The sequence below is a fragment of the Panthera pardus genome, unplaced genomic scaffold (assembly GCF_024362965.1).
Source record: "Panthera pardus isolate Hobbes unplaced genomic scaffold, ASM2436296v1 HiC_scaffold_3, whole genome shotgun sequence".
In the NCBI taxonomy this organism is placed as follows: Eukaryota; Metazoa; Chordata; class Mammalia; order Carnivora; family Felidae; genus Panthera; species Panthera pardus.
The window spans coordinates 49,909,458-49,933,056 of record NW_026526876.1 but is presented as its reverse complement, the minus strand read 5'-3'; the positions used below and the strand labels follow the sequence as shown (position 1 = coordinate 49,933,056).

General features: G+C 40.6%; 1 protein-coding gene across 19 annotated transcripts in view; it reads left to right on the top strand.

Moving 5' to 3' along the window:
* Positions 1 to 23,599, top strand: part of ACACA (acetyl-CoA carboxylase alpha) — a 277,600-nt gene that overhangs the window by 212,926 nt on the left and 41,075 nt on the right. For all 19 annotated transcript variants that reach the window (XM_019424026.2, XM_053892519.1, XM_019424025.2 and 16 more), the window contains 2 exons: positions 22,157 to 22,300; positions 22,879 to 22,999. In XM_019424026.2, coding sequence (XP_019279571.1) covers positions 22,157 to 22,300; positions 22,879 to 22,999 — 265 coding nt within the window. The remainder of the gene's footprint in view (positions 1 to 22,156; positions 22,301 to 22,878; positions 23,000 to 23,599) is intronic.

Below are 23,599 nucleotides of genomic sequence, written 5' to 3'. Positions count from 1 at the left end.
CTTGATGCAAGTCCTCTGGATCTCAGTTTGCAAACACATATTTTTATGTATTTGTGCAATATGAAATGTGAAGTCGTTGCTCACTCTGTTATGTGCAACATCAGAGCTCCTCCCACAAGCTTGTAGGACTGGGGACGTGCACTGTACATTCTCCATATGCACCCATGACTTTGTGACATGCAACATGAAAGAGTTACAGAGACTCAAGAAGGGAAGAAGAGAGGGGCACCTGTCTGGCTCAATCGGTGGAGCAGGTGACTCTTGGTCTTGGGGTCATGAGTTTGAGCCTCACGTTGGGTGTAGAGATTACTTAAAAAAATAGCAAATGAATATTTTTTTGAAAAAAGGAGAGATTATTTAGCTCTTGCTGTGAGGCAGCATTGTAACTTCACATAATTTAAAGAGCATGGACACTAAAGCCCAATTGCCTGGGTTTAATTCCTGGTTCTGCCACCTACTAACTTGTGTGACCTTGGGCAATTTTCTTAGCTTTTCTGGGTCACAGTTGTATTAACTGTAAAATGAGGATAATAATAGTACCTATTTACCAGGTCTTATGAGGATTAAATGAGTTAATATAGGTAAGTCACTGACACTGTTGTAGTGTTCCCTAAGCTGAATTTAGGGTTCTTTCTCATTGCAACACATTGTCCAGACCCTGGAAAGGAAATTTAAACACCACATCTTTCTGATCCTTTGAAGGCAAAAATTCCTTTAAGAAAATGTTAAATGTCCGTCCTCGCCATGGCAGTACATTCATGTATTGACTTTCCCAATAGATGTTATCTAAAGACAATCACTGCACTTTGGAAAGCCATTAACGTCAGAGGCACCCTATTGGGTCCTGATAGGGCAGTATATGTGTCAGTCATCTGTCTACAGTAGTCCCTAAGGACTTGTTGATACAATAGCCCATAATCACTCTAAGGATCAGACCAGCAATTTGCATTTTTAAAAGTCCCTAACTACCTATTTTCACAATAGACAGTCCCTGTACTCCGGAAGCTCCAGATGGGATCACTCTCCTTTTAAAGAGGGCATTTGAGCTTCCTTTCTGAGTAAGCCTCGCTTTAGCATTATGAATGAGTTCTCAGAAAGGATTGCTATGGGCACATCTTCTTAGTTTTCAAACCCTGGACCCCAATACCCACACACAAAATATGGGCAAACCCGCCCCCATTTTGTTTTTTCATTTGATGTTCCTCGGGTTTGGTAGAAAACTGTACCAGGTATGTTGGACTCCATCAGTGAGTCATGATCTGCCCTCAGCCTGATCTCCAGCTGTCTGGTTTAGAGATCTTGCAGGGTAGAATTTCCCTTCAGAGCTCCATTAGAGAAGTTGCCTCTGACTAAGAGAGCCCTGTGTGGGTACAGTGGCTTGGAAACTAATGACTTGGGAGAACCTAAAACAAGTATCAGTACTGAACTTCTAGATGGAGTGAGTGCTCTGAGGCCCTGCCTAGGGCATTAAATACAGACTCAGGTATTATTATGTTTGACAACCTATTATAAATGCTCAAACTTTTTGAAGTTAACAAAACTTTTAGGTTAAAAAAAAGGCAAACAAAAACTTTTCATCATTCCGCTCCCTGCATTTACTAGGTAAATAACTGGACTTTCTTCTGTTTGGGCCTCAATTTCCTTTTTATAAAATACATTTCCCACCCTAAGGTGAAGACCAGAGGATCTCTTAATCTTAAATTCTCTTGAATTTTTAGTATTCAGTTATGCTATATCTATTGATTTGTAGCCAGGGAACCATGTTAGGCTGGACCAGAGAGAGAATAGATTGGGAAGGAGGGTAGGTAGGGTCTAAAAGTTGCTACAGGGGTGCCTGGGTGGCTCAGTTGGTTAAGTGTCTGACTCTTGGTTTCATTTCAGGTCATGATCTAACAGTTTGTGAATTCAAGCTCTGCATCAGGCTCCGTGCTGACAGTGTGGAGTCTGCTTGGGAATCTCTGTCTCCCTCTCTCTCTGCCCCTCCCCGACTCACACAGTCTCTGTCTCTCTCAAAATAAATAAATAAACTTAAAAATATAAACAAAATAAAATAGTTGCTACATATTAGGGTGTTATATACTAGTGAGATTACATGTTAGTGATATATGAAGTTATTACATTGTAACAAGATTAGGAATAGGAGTTGTAAAGAATAGTAATTAAAACTTTGTTAATCTCATTTCTTATCCCTATTACAGAAAAATAAATGCGATGTGGTAGTGGTGGTGTTAATGATAACTATTGATGACAGCAAGTAGCCATAGAATTATAATTATTGGGAGTGGAAGATCCTCAAAGGTCCAACCACTCAACCATTGTTCAAATTTCCTCTGTAACATGTTACTGCCTAACATTCATTCAGTTATGCTTGAAAACCTCAACTGAAGGGGGGCTCAGTACTTTATGAGCCAATCCCTTTCATCTGTATGAAGTTCACATTTAGCTACAGCCTGTTCGATTGTACAGACCAATTCCTTTTAAAAAGTAGTGTTCAGAATTAACAAAGCAACTCCCAGTATTATGGTGTAACCTGTATGGAATTGAATGGAACCAAAATCTTTCCCATGTACTTTGTTTTCAGAATCTGGCTTTGTCTTAACAGATTAAAGATGAAAATGCTATCCAAAGATAGAAAGGAAACTGGATTCAGAAATAACATTCTTGCCAGCCAAAACGGCGAAATAAGTAGCAATTATAAGAGAACAGCTAAAATGTACACCAGTTGGAAGTACTCTGTAGGTTAGGGGTCTGCTGCAAGGTGTCATGCAAAGTTTTGAGAGCCTTATTATCTCCTGCTTCTCCACCACCTGACTTGTTGGCCCTCTACACAGTTGGAGGTTCTTGGGTGTTGTGTATTCTTTTTTTTTTTTTTTTACGTTTACTTATTTATTTTGAGAGAGGGTGGGGGGGTGCAGAAGAGACTCCCAAGCAGGCTCTATACTGTCAGCACGGAGCCCGATTTGGGGCTCAAACTCACAAACTATGAGATCATGGCCTGAGCCAAAGTTGGTGCTTAACCAACAGCGGCCCAGGTGCCCCTTGGGTTCTGTGTATTTAGGTAAAACTGTATTTAGTTAAAACTCATTGGGTCCACAATTAGGTAATACTTATTTCAGGAATCAGTGAAGATGACTGTAGACTGAGATACTCTAAAGCTCTAAGGGCACACAACCAAATCTAAAATGCTAGAATTTATTACCTCTCACCTCAGCAATCTCTGGCTCACTTTCTACGTGTAGCCCTTTGTCATCTCTCTACCCTGTCTCTGGAGTGATCTGTTTCAACTTCTAGCATTGTGCTGCTTCCTGAGTATAAGAGTGAAGAAATGCCTCTATCTCACAGATTCTGTGTCATGCAGGGTCTCTGCGCTTTCTGCCTCTAATAAAACATTGTCCCTAAACTCAAGCTGAGTGCCTTCTTAGGACTGTTAACAGGATCCCTTAAATGGAGCAGTTCAGCTGTTTCATTTTCCAGTCATTCCTATGTTACACCTTCTTACGCTGGATTTTCTTCACCTTTCTCTCTTTCTACAAATGTTTATAGCTCTGTCTTTGCAAATTAGCGTTCACTGGAAGCTTTGCCTATTCCGTTTACCCTTATCTTCTCCCCTTAACCTTTCTTCTCCCCAGCCCAAGCCTGAAACCCAAGGAAATTAGCTTCTCACCTCTGCTCCTCCGTAAAAAAAAAAAAAAAAAGGAAAAAAAAAAAAACAACCCAACCCATAGTCCTCCAACAGTGTCTTTTTCTTGGATTTGCAGTCAGCAGCCATCTCCAATAACCATCAGGCTGTCAGCTTTGCAGCTCCCCACTACCTCCCACCTCCCCCATCACTCACCAGAGGAAAAAGAGAGCCAGAGCAAGAGCTTGAAATATATCATGCAATAGTGTATCATGAATTTGTTGTGAATCACAGCAGTGAAGCAGGTTTATTTATTTCTGAGACCTTAAATCAATACAAAGTAGGTCTCTTAGTTCTGAAGCTGGGATGGAGTGTGAAAAAATGAGCCCATTGTACTCTTAAAACTTTGGGGAAAGGAGATGACAGCTATATAATTCCATTTACCAGGCACTAGGGGCTTTAATGTGAAGGTGACAGGGAGCTCTTTGTGCATTTAGAGCACCATATCTTCTAAATAAAAGATCTGTAGACTTGATAGTGGAGCATAGCTCCAAGTTTAATAATCTCCAAGCATTAGACCGAACCAATATGTTCCCAAGTCAGAGAGTTCCCCCCTAAACACTCATAAATTAAAAGTGCAAGAGCTGCACACATTGGTAGATTAGGAATGCAAGGACTCCAGCCTTTCCTAGGAGAAAGACAGACCTGGGCTCAGGCTGTGTGCAGACTGCTGTGTGAATATGATAAAGATTCAGGAAACGAGACTGTTTAGAAACCTGGCTCCTGGCTGTTCATCATTCCAGATGTCCCCTGTGCTGGATCCAAATCTAGCTATGTTCCCTCTCAGAGTGGCCACCTTCACATAGTCTAATCAGCTAATGTACACAGTCAGGAGTGTTGAATTATGAAAGGAGAATCTTTAAGAGCTGTTTAGATTGAACTACAGATTACCATGCCGGCTTCAAGTTCTTCTGGTTGATTCCTGACTGGTTCCTAATTTTAATAATGTCTCAGTGTCTGGAATTTAAGCCTTTCAAAATCGCATGCACATAAGAGAAATTGAGAAATCAGTGTTATTAAGGAAAAGAACCCACCCAAATTTCACTAACAGCATAAGATGCAAATAGAAGTGAGGACCACTGGAACATATAATCAAGTTTTGAATATCTTCATTTTCTATCTGACCCATTCATAAAATATGCCTTTTCTCAACAGATGAAGCAGGGTTATGCAGCTCAGTAGAGCAACCCTAATATAATATGACTTTATATTAGATAGAGTTGCTAGCTTAATTCTAGCTCAGGTAAGGAATTTTGAAATAAAAACCCAATGTTTGCACTAGGGAAAACTAAAAGGATGGGACAATTGAAAAACATTTTGCTTAAGAAAGCTGCTACACATTATAACACTAATGTGGAAGATTTCTTTTGCGTATGTTAGTTCGACTTGCTGAAAATATAAATCAAAGCTGAGTTTTTGTAGAGCACCAAGAATTATGGCAGTTCATATGCATTTATTGCATGCCTGTTATGTATAAAGTTCTATCCTTATGCTGTGGTTATGATTTCTGCTTTCATGGAGCTTCAAATTTAGACTTGAAAAACAGTAACAGGCTTTTCATGTGACCTAAAGGTAAAAAGTAAGGGGTGCCTGGGTGGCTCAGTCGGTTGGGCGTCCGACTTTGGCTCAGGTCATGATCTCAAGGTTCGAGGGTTTGAGCCCCGCATCGGGCTCTGTGCTGACGGCTCGGAACCTGGAGCCTGTTTCCGATACTGTGTCTCCCTCTCTCTCTGCCTCTCCCTTGCTTATGCTCTGACTCTCTCTCTCTCAAAAATGAATAAACATTAAATTTTTTTTTTAAGTAAAAAAAAAAAAAAGTAAAATTGCTGCCCACCAGATGTGAATGAGAAAACAAAACAAACAAACCCAGGCTGCCCAAGGGCGCCTGAGTGGCTCAGTTGGTTAAGCATCCCAACTCTTGATATTGGCTCGGTTCATGGAATCCAGCCCCACATCAGGCCCTGCACTGACAGCATGGAACCTGCTTGGGATTCTCTCTCTCCCTGTCTTTCTCTCTCAAAAATATATAAACCTTAAAAAAAAGAAAAAGGCTGCCAAGATGAACTGTTAAGTGCTACTCCACAAGAAACCAGACCCCAGCGAGCACCAGACTCTTTGCCTAACCACTGGTGGGCACAGACAGTCACACAGCCCTCTGTCTTTCCACACCAACCTCACATCTTCTGTCCTTGTCAGAAAACCATTGGGATTTTTTTTTTTTTATTTCCATCTTTTGAAAACATATGATAGAAGATTGTTATTCAGGGGATGCCTGGGTGGCTCAGTCAGTTAAGCTTCTGACTTCGGCTTAGGTCATGATCTCACAGTTCACAGGTTTGAGCCCCACGTCGTGCTCTGTGCCGCCAGCTCAGAACCTGGAGCCTGCTTCGGATTCTGTGTCTCCCTCTCTCTCTGTCCCTCCCCTGCTTGTGCTCTGTCTCTCTCTCTCTCTCAAAAATAAACATAAAAAATTTTCAAATGGCTTAAATTTAATTAATTTTAAGAAATTTGAACAGAAATTTCAGCAAAAAAGATAGGAGCATGGTAAAAGAGCACATGAAAGGATGCTTATCGTTAGTCATTAGAGAAATGCAAATTAAAAACCACAATTAGGCACCACTAAAATAAAGGAAAAAAATTCTTTTGATAAAATTTTTAACTGACAATACTAAGTATTGGTGAGAGTGCAGAACAACTGGAACTCTTATACATATTAGTAAAAATGTGAAATAGTACAGCAACTTTGAAAAAGTTTACTCCAGCCATAAACAAGAATGAGAACTTACCATTTACAACAACATGGATGGACCCAGAAGGTATAATGCTAAGTGAAATAAGCCAGTCAGAGAAAGACAAATACCATGTGGTTTCACTCATATTTAAGAAACAAAACAAAGGAACAAAGGAAAAAAGAGTCAAAAACCAGACTCTTAATACAGAAAACAAAATGGTGGTTGCCAGAGGGGAGGTAGAAGGGGGGATGGGTGAAATAGGTGAAGAAGATTAAAAGTACACTTATCTAGATGAGCACTGAGTATTATGTACAATTGCTTCATTATCTTGTATACCTGAAACTAATACAACAATGTGTGTTAATTATACTTCAATAAAAAAATAAAGTTTAGCATTCTTTTTTTAAAAAATAAGCATTTACAGGGGCACCTGGGTGGCTCAGTCGGTTGAGGGTCCGACTTCGGCTCAAGTCATGATCTCACAGTTCGTGGGTTCAAGCCCCGCATCAGGCTCTGTGCTGACCACTTGCTCAGAGCCTGGAGCCTGCTTCAGATTCTGTGTCTCCTTCTCTCTCTGCCCCTCCCCCGCTCACGCTTTGTCTCACTGTTTCTCAAAAATAAATAAATGTAAAAAAAAAATTTTTTTTTAAATAAAAAATAAACATAGGCATTTACCGTATAATGTAGCAATCCTATTCCTGGGTATTACCCAAGAGAAATGAAAATATATATCCACACAAAAACCTGTCCACGAATGTCTGTAGCAGCTTTATTCATAATTTCCCCAAATTGGAAACTACCCACCTGTCCACCAAGAGGCAAACAGATGAGCAAGTTGTGGTACTTCCATAAAATGGAATACTACTCGGCAGTTGAAAGGAACTACTGACACCTACATCAGCATGAATGAATCTCAGATGTGTTAAACTAACTGAAAGAAACTAGACTCCAAATAGTATGTAGTATATGACTCCATTTGTAGAACATCCTAGAAATGGCAAAACTGTTGAGGCAGAAAGCCGGGGGGAAGGGAATGGATTATAAAGGAGATAAGAGAAAAAAATTTTTTTAATTCAAGTGTACTTGACATATAATATCATACTGGTTTCAGGTATATAAAGTAAGTGCTTCAACAGTTGTATACTACATTATGAAATGATCACTACCATACAACTAGCTACCGTCAGTTACCATACAGAGTTGTTACCATATTGTTAACTGTATTCTCTATATTGCACATTACATTCCGATGATTTATTTATTTTGTAACTGGAAATTTGTACCCTATTTTGTCCACCCCCCACCACACACACACACACTCATCCCTCTGGCAACCACCATTCTGTTTTCTGAGTCTGTTTGTGGCCTGTTCATTTGTTTTTTAGATTCCACCTGTAAATAAAATGGTATTTGTCTTTCTCAGATTTATTTCAGTTAGCATAATAACTTTCAGGTCCATCCATATCATCACAATTGGCAAGACTTTTTTTATGGCTGAGTAATATTCTGTGATACCCACATGCCACACATCTCCACTATCCATTCATCTATTTTTTTTTTTTTTTATTTATTTTTGGGACAGAGAGAGACAGAGCATGAACGGGGGAGGGGCAGAGAGAGAGGGAGACACAGAATTGGAAGCAGGCTCCAGGCTCCGAGCCATCAGCCCAGAGCCTGATGCGGGGCTCGAACTCACGGACCGCGAGATCGTGACCTGGCTGAAGTCGGACGCTTAACCGACTGCGCCACCCAGGCGCCCCTCCATTCATCTATTGATAGACACTTAGGCTGCTTCCATACCTTGGCTATTGTAAATAATGCTGCAGTGAACATAGAAGAGCATGTATCTTTTCGAATTAGTGTTTTCATTTTGTTTGGTTAAATACCCAGAAGTGGAATTGCTGGGTCATATGGTAATTCTGTTTTTAATTTTTTCTTTTAATTTTTAAAAAGTAATCTCTACACCCAATACAGTGCTCACACCCACAACCCTGAAATCAAGAGTTGCACACTCTACCTACTGAGCTAGCCAGGTGCCCCATTTTTAATTTTAGGAGAACTTCCATACTGTTTTACACAGTAGCTGCACTGGTTTGTATTCCCACCACCAGTGCATTAGCGTTCCCTTTTTTTCTCATCATTGTCCAACACTTGTCTTATTTTTTTGGTACTAGCCATTCTGACAGATGTGGGATGATAATCTTATTGTGGTTTTGGTTTGCATTTCTCTGATGATTAGTGATGTTGAGGATCTTTTCACGTGCCTGTTGGCCACCTGTATGTCTTCTTTGGAGAAATGTCTATTCAGGTCCTTTGTCTATGTTTTAATTGGATTGTTCATTTTTGTGATACTGAATTGTGTGCATTCTTTATATATTTTGGATATTAACCCCTTATTGAATATATCATTTACAAATATCTTCTCCCATTCATTAGATTGCCTTTTCGTGTTGTTGATGGTTTGCTTCACTATGTAGTATCTTTTTGGTTTGATGAAGTCCCATTGGTTTATTTTTGCTTTTATTGCCCTTGCCTAAAGAGACCAATCCAAAAAACATATTGCTAAGGCATGTCAAAAAACTTACTCCCTATGTTTTCTTCTCCAGGGTTTATGCTTTCTGGTCTTACATTTGAGTCTTTAAGCCAATTTGAGTATTTTTTTGTATATGGTGTAAGAAAATAGTCCAGTTTTATTCTTTTGCATGTAGTTGTCAAGTTTTTCCAGCACTGTTTATTAAAGAGACTGTCTTTTCCTTATTGTATATTCTTGCACCCTTTGTTGAAAATTAATTGTGTAAGTATGGATTTATTTCTAGACCCTCTCTTCTGTTCCATTGATCTATAGGTCTGTTTTTGTGCCAATACCATAATCTTTTGATTACTTATAGCTTTGTAATATAATTTGAAATCAGGAAATGTGATACCTCCAGCTTTGTTCTTCTTTCTCAAGATTGCTTTGGCTATTTGGATCTTTTGTGGTTCCATAGAAATTTTAGGGTTATGTGTTCTAGTTCTGTGAAAAATGCCATTTTGATAGAGTATTTTGATGGAGAGTCCATTGACTCTTTCTTTAGGTAGTGGGGACATTTTAACAACATTAATTCTTCCAGTCCGTGAGTATAGAATATCTTTCCATTTATTTGTGTCTTATTCAGTTTCTTTCATCAATGTTTCATAGTTTTCAGAGTACAAGTCTTTCACCTCCTTGGTTAAATTTAGTTCTGGGCATTTTACTCTTTTTGTTGCACTTGCTTAAGTGGGATGGTTTTCTTAATTTCTCTTTCTGCTGCTTCATTATTAGTCTATAGATATGCAACAGATTTATGCATATTAATTTTATACCCTGGAACTTTACTAAATTCATTTATTAGTTCTAATAGTTTTTTGGTTTTTTTTTAATGTTTATTTATTTTTGAGAGAGAGCAGAGAGCAAGCATGAGCGAGCGGGGAGGGGCCGACAGAGAGGTTAGACAGAGAATCCTAAGCAGGCTCCAGGTTCTGAGCTGTCAGCACAGAGCCTGACATGGATCTTGAACTCACAAGCCACGAGATCATGACCTGAGCTGAAGTCAGATGCCCAACCAACTGAGCCACCCAGGTACCCCAGTTCTAATCGTTTTTTTGGTGGAGTCTTTGGGATTTTCTGTAAATAGTATCACATCATCTGCAAATCATGACAGTTTTATTTCTTTTCTAACTTAGATGCCTTTTATTTCTTTTTCTTGTCTGATTGTTGTGACTAAGACTTCCTATGTTATGTTGAATAAAAGTGGTCATGGGGGCGCCTGGGTGGCTCAGTCGGTTAAGCGTCCAACTTCAGCCCAGGTCATGACCTCACAGTTCGTGAGTTCAAGCCCTGTGTCGGGCTCTGTGCTGACAGCTCAGAGCCTGGAGCCTGCTTCAGATTCTGCGTCTCCCTCTCTCTCTGCCCCTCCCTAGCTTGCTCTCTCTCTCTCTCTCTTTCTCTCAAAACATAAATAAAGCATTAAAACGTTTGGGCACCACCTTATCTTGTTCCTGACCTTAGAGAAAAAGCTTTCAGCTTTTCATTGTTGGCTTATGGTATTAGCTGTTGCTTTGTCATCTATGCCTTTTATTATGTTGAGGTATGTTCCCTGTCTACCCTTTTTTTTGTTGAGAATTTTTATCATAAATGGACATTGAGTTTTTGCGAAATGCTTTTCTGCATCTGTTGAGACCATATAATTTTTTTTAATGTATATTTATTTATTTTGAGCGAGAGAGAGAGAGCTCCAGCAGGGGAGGGGCAGAGAGAGAGGGAGAGAGAGAATCCCAATCAGTCTCCACACTGTCAGCCCAGAGCCTGACACGGGGCTCAAACTCACAAACTGTGAGATCATGACCTGAGCTAAAATCAAGAGTCAGACATTTAACTGACTGAGCCACTCAGGAGCCCCTGATCATGTGATTTTTATACTTCTTTTTGTTAATGTGGGGTATCACATTCATTCATTTGCAGGTATTGAACTATCCTTCCACATGTATTATCCTTTTAACGTATTATTGAATTCAGTTTGCTAATCGTTTTTTTGAGGATTTTTTGCATTTATGTTCATCAGGGATATTGGTCTGTAAATTTTTTTGTGGGGCTTTGTGGTTTTGTTACCAGGGTAATGCTGGCCTCATAGAATGAGTTCATTTTCAATTATTTTATTTTATTTTATTTTATTTTATTTTATTTTATTTTATTTTATTTTATTTAAATTTACATCCAAGTTAGTTAGCATATAGTACAACAATGATTTCAGGAGTAGATTCCTTAATGTCCCTTACCCATTTAGCCCATCCCTCCTCCCCACACCCCCTCCAGTAACCCTCTGTTCTCCATTTTTAAGACTGTCTTATGTTTTGTCCCCCTCCCTGTTTTTATATTATTTTTGCTTCCCTTATGTTCATCTGTTTTGTATTTTAAGGTCGTCATAGAAGTGAAGTCATATGATATTTGTCTTTCTCTGACTGACTAATTTCGCTTAGCATAATACCCTCTAGTTCCATCCACGTAGTTGAAAATGGCAAGATTTCATTATTTTTGATTGCCAAGTAATACTCCATTGTATATATATATACCACATCTTCTTTATCCATTCATCTGTTAATGGACATTTGGACTCTTTCCATACTTTGGCTATTGTTGGTAGTGCTGCTATAAACATTGGGGTGCATGTGCCCCTTTGAAACAGTACACCTGTATCCCTTGGATAAATACATAGTAGTGCCATTGCTGGGTTGTAGGGTAGTTCTATTTTTAATTTTTTCAGGAACCTCCATACTGTTTTCCAGAGTGACTGCACCAGTTTACATTCCCACCAACAGTATAAAAGAGATCCTCTGTCTCCACATCCTCTCCAACATCTGTTGTTGCCTACGTTGTGAACGTTTGCAGTTCTGACAGGTGTGAGGTGGTATTTCATTGTGGTTTTGATTTGTATTTCCCTGATGATCAGTGAGGTTGAGCATTTTTTTCATGTGTCGGTTGGCTATCTGGATATCTTCTTTGGAGAAGTGCCTGTTCATGTCTTTTGCCCATTTCTTCACTAGATTATTTGTTTTTTGGGTGTTGAGTTTGATAAGTTCTTTATAGATTTTGGATACTAACCCTTTATCTGATATGTCATTTGCAAATATCTTCTCCCATTCTGTCAGTTGCCTTTTAGATTTGCTGATTATTTCCTGCGCTGTGCAGAAGCTTTTTATTTTGATGAGGTCCCAGTAGTTCATTTTTGCTTTTGTTTCCCTTGCCTCCAGAGTCATGTTGAGTAAGAAGTTGCTGCGGCCAAGATCAAAGAGGTTTTTGCCTGCCTTGAGGATTTTGATGGCTTCCTGTCTTACATTTAGGTCTTTCATCCATTTTGAGTTTCTTTTTGTGTATGGTGTAAGAAAGTGGTCCAGGTTCATTTTTCTGCATGTCGCTGTCCAGTTTTCCCAGCACCACTTGCTGAAGAGACTGTCTTTATTCCATTGAATATTCTTTCCTGATTTGTCAAAGATTAGTTAGCCATACGTTTGTGGGTCCGTTTCTAGGTGCTGTATTCTGTTGCATTGATCTGAGTGTCTTAACTCTTCTTTAAATGTTTGGTAGATTTCACCTGTGAAGCCATCTCGTCCTGGACTTTGTTGGGAGTGTTTTGATTACTGGTTGAATTTAATTAATAGGGTTTGGCCTGTTCAGATTTTTTTTTTTTTTTTTTAAGTTTATTTACTTAGCACAAGTGAGAGTGTACCTCAGCAGGGGAGGGGCAGAGAGAATCCCAAGCAGGCTCTGTGCTGTCCATGTAGAGCCTGTCACGGGGGTTGATCTCACAAACCAATACTAAGAGTCAGTTTTGGTTGTAACTTCTCTTTCATTTTCATTTTTATTTGGGCCCTCTCTCTTTTTTTCTTGTTGAGTCTGGCTAACAGTTTATCAATTTTGTTTATCTTTTCTAAGAACCAGCTCTTAGTTTCATTGATCACTTGTGTTGTCTTTTTAGTCTATTTCATTTATTTCCACTCTGATCTTTATTATTTGCCTTCTTTTCACCAATCTTAGGCTTTGTTTGTCCTTTCTAGTTTCAGTAGGTGAAAGATTAGGTTGTTTATCTGAGATTTTTTTGTTTACTGTAGTTAGGCCTTCATTATTATGAACTTCTCTCCTTAGAACTGCTTTTGCTCTATCCTGTAGATTTTTGAACATTGTGTTTCCATTTTCATTTGTTTTCAGTAGCATAATGTTTATCCTCCACATGTTTCTGTTTTTTCCAGTTTTCTTCTTGTAATTGATTTCTAGTTGGTACCATCGTGGTCAGAAAAGATGCTTGGTGTGATTTCAGTCTTTTTAAATTTATTGACACTTGTTTTGTGGCCTTACATGTGATCTGTCTTGGAGGATGTTCCATACGAATTTCAAAAGAGTGTGTATTCTGCTGATTTTGTACGTGTTTATATATATCCATCCATCCATCTGTCCATCTATCCATCTGGTATAATGTATCATTCAAAGCCACTGTTTCTTTGTTGATTTTCTGTTTGGGTGATCTATCCATTGATGTAAGTGGGGTATTACAGTTCCCTGCTATTATTGTATTACTGTCAATTTCTCCCTATATATCTGTTAATATTTGTTTTGTGTATTTTTGTGCCCTTGTGTTGGGTGTATAGATATTTGAAATTGTTATATCCTCTTGTTGGATTGATCCCTTTATCATTATGTAATGCCCTTCTTTGTTTCTTCTTACAATCTTTGTTTTAATATAATACTTGTCTAATATAAGTATTACTACCCCAGCTTTCTTTTATTTCCAGTTGCAGGGAATACCTTTTTCTGTCCTTTTTACTTTCAATCTATGTGTGTATTTAGATCTGAAGTGAGTCTCTTATAGGCAGCATATAGGTAGTCTTGTTGTTGTTGTTTTTTTTAATGTTTATTTTGAGAAAGAGCACATGGGTCAGGGAGGGGGCAGAGAGAGAGAGAGAGAGAGAGAGGGAGGGACAGAGAGGGAGAGAGAGAGAATCCCAAACAGGCTCCATGCCCAGCACAGAGTCCAACATGGGACTCTATCCCACAACCATGAGATCACAACCTAAGCTGAAATCAAGAGTTGGACATTCAACTGACTGAGCCACCCACGTGCCCTGGTGGTCATTTTTTTATTCATTCAACCACCGTATGTCTTTTGATTAGAGTATTTAGTAGATTTACGTTTCAAGTAATTATTGAGAGACATGTACTTATTGCCATTTTGTTCATTGTTTTCTGGTTGTATCTCTTGACTAATTACTGTAGATCTAGACGATTTTACTACTTTTGTCTTTTAACCTTCATACTAACTATGTAAGTAGTTGATCCACTACCTTTACCGTATGTTTACCTTTACCGGTTAGATTTTTTTTTTCTTACATAATTTTCTTCTTTCTAGTTATGGCCTTTTCTTTTCCATTTAAAGAAGTCCCTTGGCACCTGGGTGGCTCAGTTGGTTAAGTGTCCAACTCTTGATCTCGGCTTAGGTTTTGGTCTCAGGATTGTGAGTTCAGGTCCCACATTGAGCTCCATGCTGGGCATGAAGCCTATTTAAAAAACAAAAACAAAAAACAAAAAAATAAAAATAAAACAGTCCCTTTAAAAATTCTTGTAAGACTGGTTTGGTGGTGATGAACTCCTTTACCTTTTGCTTGTCTGGGAAACTCCTTTATCTCTCCTCCTATTCTGAGTGATAGCCTTGCTGAGTGGACTATTCTTGATTATAAGTCCTTTCCTTTCACATTTTGAATATATCATGCCACTCCCTCTGCCCTGCAAAGTTTATGCTAAAAAATCACCTCATAGTCTTATGGGAGTTCCCTTGTACTTAACTGGTTGTTTTTCTCTTGCTTCCCATAAGATTCCCTCTTTATTGACATTTTGATTATAACATGTCTTGATGTGAGTCTCTTTGGGTTCATCTTATTTGGTGTTTCCTGGACTTGGATGTCTGCTTCCTTCCCCAGGCTAGGGAAGTTTTCAGCCATTATTTCTTCAAATAGGTTTTCTGTCCCTTTCTTCTCCTTCTGGGACCTCTATAATGTGAATGTTAGTATGCTTGATGTTGTCCCAGAAGTCCCTAAACTACCTTTATTTTTTTTTCTTTCTGCTGTTCTAGTTGTATGTTTTCCACTACTGTCTTCCAAATCACTGATCCATTCTTCTGCATTATCTAATCTGTTGCTGATTCATCCTCTTGTGTATTTTTCATTTAAGTTATTGTATTCTTTACTTCTCATTTGTTCTTTTTTCTGTTTTTTATCTCTCTGTTAAAGTTTTTACTATGTTCTTCCATTCTTTTCCTGAGTTTAATGAGCATCTTTATGATCATTACTCTGAACTCTTAATTTGGTAGATTGCTTATCTCCATTTCATTTAGTTCTTCTTCTGAGATTTTGTCTTACTCTTTCATTTGGAACTTGTTCTTTTGTCTCCTCATTTTCCTTAACTCTCTGTTTGTTTTTATGTATAGGTAGATCAGTTTTATCTCCCGGTCTTGAAGAAGTGGCTTTATGTAGAGGGTGTCCTGTGGGCCCAGTAGCACAAAACCACCCTGGTCACTCAGTCCAAGTACCTTCGCCCTCCTCCCTGCCCCAGGGTTTCCCATGTGGGCTACACACACCTTCCTGTTGAGGCTGGGCCACAGTTAGTGCAGACTTGCTGGTGCATGAGGCTGGCCCCTTGGAACAGGGGCCACTGGAGGAGAGGGGCTCTGGTGTTGGCAGAGACTACCCCCTGGGTGTGACGGTGGGGTGGGGGGAGCCACTTGGGAAGGACTCTGCCAGGGTAGGTGGATGGGGGCTGGGGAGTCCGCAGGGCAATGCTGGGGTGTGGTGAGTAGTGCTAGCACAGGAGATGGAGAGTGTCAGAACTGTCTCTCACCACCACCAGGCCAACTAGGTAGAAGAGGGGTGAAGAAAATGATGCCTGCCAATGCTTCCTTCCGTGGAGAATGTTCCAACAGGTATCTGCCCCTCTAGCACATGCCCTAAAATTAGTGACTCTCTTAGAAGTCTCAGTTTCCTGCTGCTCTCTGGTACATAAGCCCTACTGGTTTCCAAAGCCACATGTTATGGAGGCTCTGCTTCCTGGTGTAGGTCCCTTGAGCTGGGGAGCCCATGTGGGACTTGGACCCCTCATTCCTCAGGAAAGGCCTTTACAGTGGAGATATCCCTCCCAGTTGTGGGTCACCACACCAGGGGTGTAGGTCCTGACTAGACCACATCTTGCCCTGCCTACCCATCTTGGTGTGGCTTTTTCTGTATATTCTTAGTCGTGTAAAATCTTTTCTGCCAGTCTTCACTTCATTTTCAGAGATAGTTGTTCTATATGTAGTTGTAGTTCTGGTTTGTCCGTGGAAGGAGGTGAACTCAGGATCTTCCTACTCCACCATCTTGATCCCACCCCCTTGAGGGAAATTTTGGGGTGATTTTGATGGTGGTTACGTATGTATTTGTCAAAATTCATAGAATTCTGTTCCTGAAAGTGGATGATTTTTCTATATATAAATTATACTTCAATAAACTAGACTTCTCAAAAATTTCTGTATTTGGAAGTAATTTATTGTCAGTATCCTCCAGGCTGTAGCTAAATGAGCAGTTGATGGATTCCTAAGATAAGTGATTTCTTTTTTTGGCAGTCAGTTTTCACTCTGGAAGCCTGTGTTTTGGTCATACTTTTCTCATACTTTTGACAAGTAAACTGTTGTGTGGCTCTTCTTACCCCCATTACACTGAAAATGCGTTTCTGTTCTTCACACAGTCCACCTTCAAATCCTTGTCATCCTTCTGCCATTTAACTCATTCCTCTGTTTTCCTCTCCCCTGCATAAGCAGAGGTCTTCCAGTGTTTTGGGTGGCCTGTATCTCAGCCTCTTTTTGGCCAAATACCTTCTCCCTCCTCTCGTTGCACAGTCCCTTTACTCCAATTTACCCATCCACAGACCTGATCACTTCATAATATTGCTGTTTGTAGAGCGGTTTTTAGTCTTGCAGTGGATGGTCTTTAATCTAGCTGTGGCTCAGGTCAGAGGCTTTCCCATCCTGTGCTGGCAGTAGGTCACTGTGCCCCTTCTCTACCCCAACTCTGGTCTACCAGCTGCCAACCAGCACTCCAGTTTGCCAGTGACAAGCGCCAGTGAAGAGGGGAGAAGTTGTAACCCTGAGTCTGTGTATTAAGAGGCTATATTTTGGGAACCCCCAGATATTCTTGGTCGCAAAGGCACCAGTTCTGTCTCCCTAGAGATTTAATTCCATTCACCCTTGGATATGGTCCTAGAGAAACATTTGCACAGTAATATGTACTGCACCACTTAAAATTGTTAATTGGAGATTGAATTACTTGTCAGCTTTTAAAAATGTAGTCCTCTCAGGTCAGAGAGGAGGGTGTTAGCAGCATGAGTAGATGAGCTATTGCATTTTTTTTCTTTCCCTTCCTCTTTTCTCCCCCTCCCTTTTCCTCTCTCTCATTCTTCCACCTTTCTTTTGTCTCTGTTTTACCACTTGTTTCCTGCTCCCTCTTATTTTCATTCATATTTATCTCTCTGCCTTAGCCAAACCTTTATCAATAACCTGACAGATCACAGAGTGACTTTGATATCTAGAATCATGCATAAAGTCCAGTGATGATTGCTTGGGAAATGTACAGAACTCCTCAGATCCTCTTGAGAATGGAAATACCCTAATGAGAAGGAGGATTGCAGCAAGGACTCAGTTTGTGTAGCCTAAATTCTTAGATGCAAGAGGAATTATGTACTTCCTTCTTCTTTAAATAGAAGATTGCCCTGGACCAAGAATTGTTTAAAGGAGGAAAGATTGGCTAAAGGGGTTCAGAAAACAGCAAATTTCATTTTTTATTCCATTGATATGCATCATTCTTATTCACATCTTCAGCACATGATTGCAAATATTTGCCTATATGTCTAAAGGCCCCCATCATAATGTATATATCAGGACAAGGGCAGGTTTCTAAAAATTGAGCTGAGTTGCATCTATGAAACTTGGAAATCTCAATGCCTGTGCTGACAAATATCCTGACAAGTAAATACTATACTCATTCAGTATTACATAGTGATTTCATTTGCACAAAACCTCACAATGCTCTGCCACTTCAGTCAAACGTCTAGAGCACTGGGGAAAGGAAGAACGTGTTTATCTTGATCTCCAAAAAGGGATTTAAGGGAGAGAGCAGGCTGTATATTAGACTGTTTTCATTGCCTGTCAGCTATGGTAAACCTGAGCTGTCTGCGGTGTCTCTAGATAAGCAGCAACAGCAGCAGAGGCCTTAGCATGTATGTATGACTGCATTCATTTGTACTTCTTATGTATCTCAAAATTTCTAAAGGCTGTGTAGCATCTTTGGTGGAGCCTTTAACAATTGTGTCTCTGCTAATCACTGGCTTTTATGCAGTGCCCTTAATTCTCAGGTCTGCCAGCTTCAGTGAATGAAGTGTGGGATGAGGCTTAAGTTTATATTGAGTGGATGAAGATCCTCTTTCCTCTCAGAGTCAGCCCTTGTTTAGTTCTGTTGGTGTGGGCACTCTTCAGCAGGGGACCCTGAGGTGGTGCCTGTTACTAATATTTTATGGTACTTCTTCTCCTCCTAAACTTGGGGGGCAGCAAAATGGGGCCTCGGGAGCCACCTCTGTTTGAATGGCTCCTCCTGTGTTTAAATATGGTTATTGATGCTTGTTGGAAAGAGAAATTAAAAATTTGTATCACGCAGTAGAAAATGTGAGAAAAGTAATTTGGGAAATGGAAAATGGCCAGCAGCTTGATTTGTATAGAAATGTGTATGTCAGAGCTGGAAAACTAATGAATGAAGCTCACCTACTTTGTGAAGATACTATGTTGGTGAGGGTTGTTTGCCCCAGATTTTTCTGTGAAATATTGCTCGGGCAACACCGAATAATAAAACAGTGGTACTATGTGGACTCGTTTCTTTGCCTCCCTAGATACTGATCAGGGTTTGCATAACTGTTCCAGCATGATCATTTCAGAGTTAGGCAGAATGGATTTTGCCCTACCCCAGATTCTGCTGCTTTGGTTGGAGCTTTTGTTGTGAAGTATTCTAAAATCAGTAAAACCACTTGAGTCAGCAACGACCCCTATAAATCAGGAGCTATTGTGTGCGCCCTCATTCTACTGGTGCATGCTCCAAACATACGGTCATTGAAGATGAACTGGAGGGGACTGCTTTCTCTTCACCGATTGTTAAGTAGCTATGATTGTTAGCATTTGTTTGTGATTAGTGAAGCAGGTTTCCTTTCTGTGTGTCCTTCCCTCCCCACCCCCATCTCTTAAGATAAGGCCAGTCACAGCCATTTGGATGCTCTGTTAGTCTATCCTATAATTTTTCCCTTTAATTACCAAAGTAAATGAATTTTCTCTCACGACAAACATTTCTTTAGTCCAGAAATAGTGTCCTTGGTTATGGTAAGCCCTGGTTAGGTTTCTTTCTGAATTCATAGGAGAAGTGTACAAATACTGCCTTTGAGAACAATGCCAAAGCATCAGAAGCTGCGTATTACTTGTAAAGGGAAGATGTGCTAAGTGATTAAATTCTTGCTCCTTCCAAGTTTGTCTCCCATTAATTTATACGAATATGGAGTAGAATGGGCAAGTGACAGAGCCTCTGAGATGAGCCCAGTCCTGGATGCTCTTCCCTTTTGAAATGAGGGACAAAGATGTGTGAGGAAGGTGTATTTGAACCACTGAGCAACTCTTGGTCTGCTTTGGTCCCTTTTTCCAAGATTGTTTCTTCATCAGTTCACCACAAATTTGGGAGGAGTTTGAGGCTCTAAGCAGATGGACATTATCAAGTACTAGTACTGTTTCCTATGAAAGAAAACCATGTTTCTGAGTATAAAATGGCCCCAGCTGTCTTCCAGGCAGCAAGGAGTTCTTGGCGCCTGACATAGATTGTGAATATCAGATACTCAGGGTCAGTGCAGTGTCTCCTTTTTATTTCTTTTCCCCCTTTCCAATTTTATTTTAATAATTAAAAATACTGCTGATCACACTGAATGACTTCTGGCAGAAAGGCGGTCTGTCCCAGAAGGACCAGTTGTGGGCCATCGGGTTTATGACGTCCATAAAACCAGAGCCACATCAGAGCATGGCCTCCCTGAGTGACAGGATTTTTGCTCCCACCAGGATCCTCCATCAACTGACTGCTTTGGATATTTGTTTTGGGTTGGTTTTTTGTTCTGTTTTATTTCCTGATGCATGTGTGACTGTACATGTGTGCACACATTTAAAGATATAAATGAAACAGGTATGTAATGCCCTCTGCCTGTTAGAAAGACTAAAGCCATCAAAATAACAAACGGCGTGTATTTGCTAGAATGTCAAAGTTATGAGTTTATTTTGTAATGATGTGCTCCTGCCTTCATGAGGTAAACTGGCCGTGGCGGAGGTGTTATTAGTAATATGGACTCAGCGGAGCAGAAAGCCGAGTGACCGAGAGATCAGTGTATCAGTCAGAGAGAGGGCAAATGGAAAGAGACAGCAGGAGAATGAGAAAGGAGCCACAGTGCCTGGGCTGAGATTAAAGACGGAGGAGGAGGGGAGCCCAGTGGTCAGATATGGTCTCCCCTATTCCTGGGGCTCCTTCAGAGGAGTCGCTGGCATGTTGTTCAGCCCGGGGCTGTCTGCAAACACTGGTACTCTGCACTTCCTTACCAAGGAAGGTGGTAATCTGAGAACAATTTTGCTGTCCATATTCCTTTCAGAGAGCCTCTTCGTCCTTCCTAGCTGAAGTTAAATGGGTCTGAGGCCAGCTGGGCCATACTGAGGGGATTACTTTGGTCACCAACTTCCTCATCCTTTGCAACGTCTTGATGTAGGGGCTGACCCAGCATGGAAGGGACCATCTCAAAGCTCCTAACAAGGGGCAAAATGGGAATATACAGGTAGAATTTGCTGGTCTTTCATTTGTTAGATTCTTCCCAGGGTCTAAAAATGAGTAGAAGTTATTACTAAGGAAGAAAAATTTGTGTTGTTATTTTCTGAAGGAGGAGGGGAGAGGGAAAAGAAAAGGTAAAATACAGTAAGCGCTCTACAACTGTTTAGAGCTCTCCCGGGCTACCCTAGATGACTGGCAATTACTACCCACTCGGCAGTTTGCAGTAGTCAGTGATCAGGCTGCCCGGCTTCCATTGCTGGGTCAGAAAACCTCCCTCCCTGAAAGAAATTATTAACCAGTCTTCGAGGGAAAAAGAAACCCTACAATTTCCAAGTCCACTCATATTTTTTTCTTCCTTTTCTTCTTCTTTGAGGAAAACTTTGTGGTTTCCAGTTGCAGGTACCTTTCAACCTCACACGGGTTAAACTCCTTCAGGGATACACCAGGGATTGAGGCCTTGTGTACTCCCTGGAACATTGGAGGAGAAAGACAGAGGAGAGGCGGGCTTGGGTATAAATCACTGCCCTCCACCCAGCACACTAAGAGGACTTTAGACTCAAGGGTTTGTGTGTGGGTCATGGGTCGCTTCCGGATTTTGCCAGCTTTAGGGCTGTGTGTGGGGACCAACTTCAAAATTCAAATGTAAGGGGAAAAGTAAGCCTTTAAAAAAAATTAGGAACCTAAACCTCATAGCGTTTAACTGAGACTTGTCATAAAGATTGTCAAAAGGCAGGCATGTTACCTCTTTGTGTAGACGTGTAGCAATTCCTCTGGCCTGCTCACAGTGAGGTAGCCTGCACTTCAGGGTCCCAGCCTCACCCACCAGCATGGCTCTAGCTGAGTCTGCTACACCTATCTGTGGCAGCTAGGAGAGAGAGAGGGTTGCTGGTTTTTAAATTGCAACAATGTATGTGATTGTTCAAAAGACTTTTTGATTTTTCTAAGCTCTCTTTTTTTTTTTTTTTAATATTTTTTTTTTTTTAACGTTTATTTAACATTGACAGAGACAGAGCATGAGCAGGGGAGGGGCAGAGAGAGGGGGAGACGCAGAATCTGAAGCAGGCTCCAGGCTCTGAGCTGTCAGGACAGAGCCCGACACGGGGCTCGAACTCACAAACTGCGAGATCATGACCTGAGCCAAAGTCGGAGGCTCAACCGACTGAGCCACCCAGGCGCCCCAAGCTCTCTCTTTAAGACGAAGGAACCACAGAAGCTGGAATCTGTGTCTTGTGGAGAAAAGAACCCATTTTAGTGAGAATCGCAAAATAGACTTTGCCTTTATTTCTGTCAAGATGAATGTGTTTTCTCTTGCTTGTTTCTCTAGGTCCTTGGGCGGGAAGTATACACCTCCAATAACCAGCTTGGGGGCATCCAGATCATGCACAACAATGGGGTGACCCACAGCATCGTTTGTGATGACTTTGAAGGGGTTTTCACTGTCCTACACTGGCTGTCTTACATGCCTAAGGTGAGCCCTTTGTACCCAGCATTGACAAAGCCCACAGAACCAGGCCTCTCCACCAAGGATTACAGGGCCTCTGTGTTTGAGGTCTCCTCCTTATGGGGGAGAAATTGTTTTATGAAATATTCCTCTGGAAGTTGTTGGTTTCTCTTTTCCTTGCAGGTGTCTTTGGGTTTCTACCTTAAAATGCCTTTGGATTTCATTGGTATAGGCCCCTTTCTGATGTTTTCCAGTCACAGAAGCCTTCATGGCCTGTCTGAGCTCAGATCCCAGCATACCAAGGCCTCTTCCTCACTGTGGGTTTTCTCCTTTGCAATAGCCATCCATCCCCCTGGGAAGCTTCCCCTAAAGCATGGAAACACTGAAATCAAGAGTCAGAATGTACCACATTTTGCCAGGCTCCTACATGATACTTGAGACCTGTGCATGTGGTCAGGGCTTGGCATACAGTTGGGGTGCCTCTCAGTGATGACTGGGACAGATAGGTGTGGTCCCTACTGCCTTTGTAATGATTGTGGCTGAGCTGGTACTACAGGCCTATTGTTCACTGATTGCTATGCTCTTTCCTCCCCACTGCCTTTCAGAATGTGCACAGTTTAGTACCTCTCCTGAACTCCAAGGATCCTATAGATAGAATCATCGAATTTGTTCCTACGAAGGCCCCCTATGATCCTCGATGGATGCTAGCAGGCCGTCCTCACCCAAGTATGTATTTTTTGAGGGTCCTGTGGTACCCTGGCCCTCAGACTATCCGTCTTCCTTTTATTCACTAACCAATTCCTGCACAACAGTACATAACAAAACAGAGCTACTTTAGTAGTCTGGAAATGAGACACATCTTTAAAACAGCTCTCCAAAGATTAAGGTGGAAAACCCTTCCAGAACAAATGAGAAACAAAGGAAATTAGATGTACAAGTCAGTCTCTGAGTCATAAGCAATACAGTACTAATACATTTCTTCTGTTAATTCTGTTATTAAAGCACTTATTACTTAATGGGTTCAAAGACTTTAAATCTAAGCAATAAAGGCATAGAATCTTCGACCATCTAATCTCTGTAAACAAAGATTAATCAGATCAGTTTTAGAAAAGATATTTGACCTTCAGTGTAGAACATGACTACACTCTTGTCAGCACACTATTTCTGAGCATTCAGCCTGCCTGTGCCCTTTTTTCTTATGATATTGGTAATAGTTGGGACTTGCTGTAGTTATTCATGTAAGATTATTTTGTAAGGTCATTATTCATGAAGAGATTGTCCAGAACTCTTGACTTCATAAATATATTGAGTGAGAACAAGCCCTCC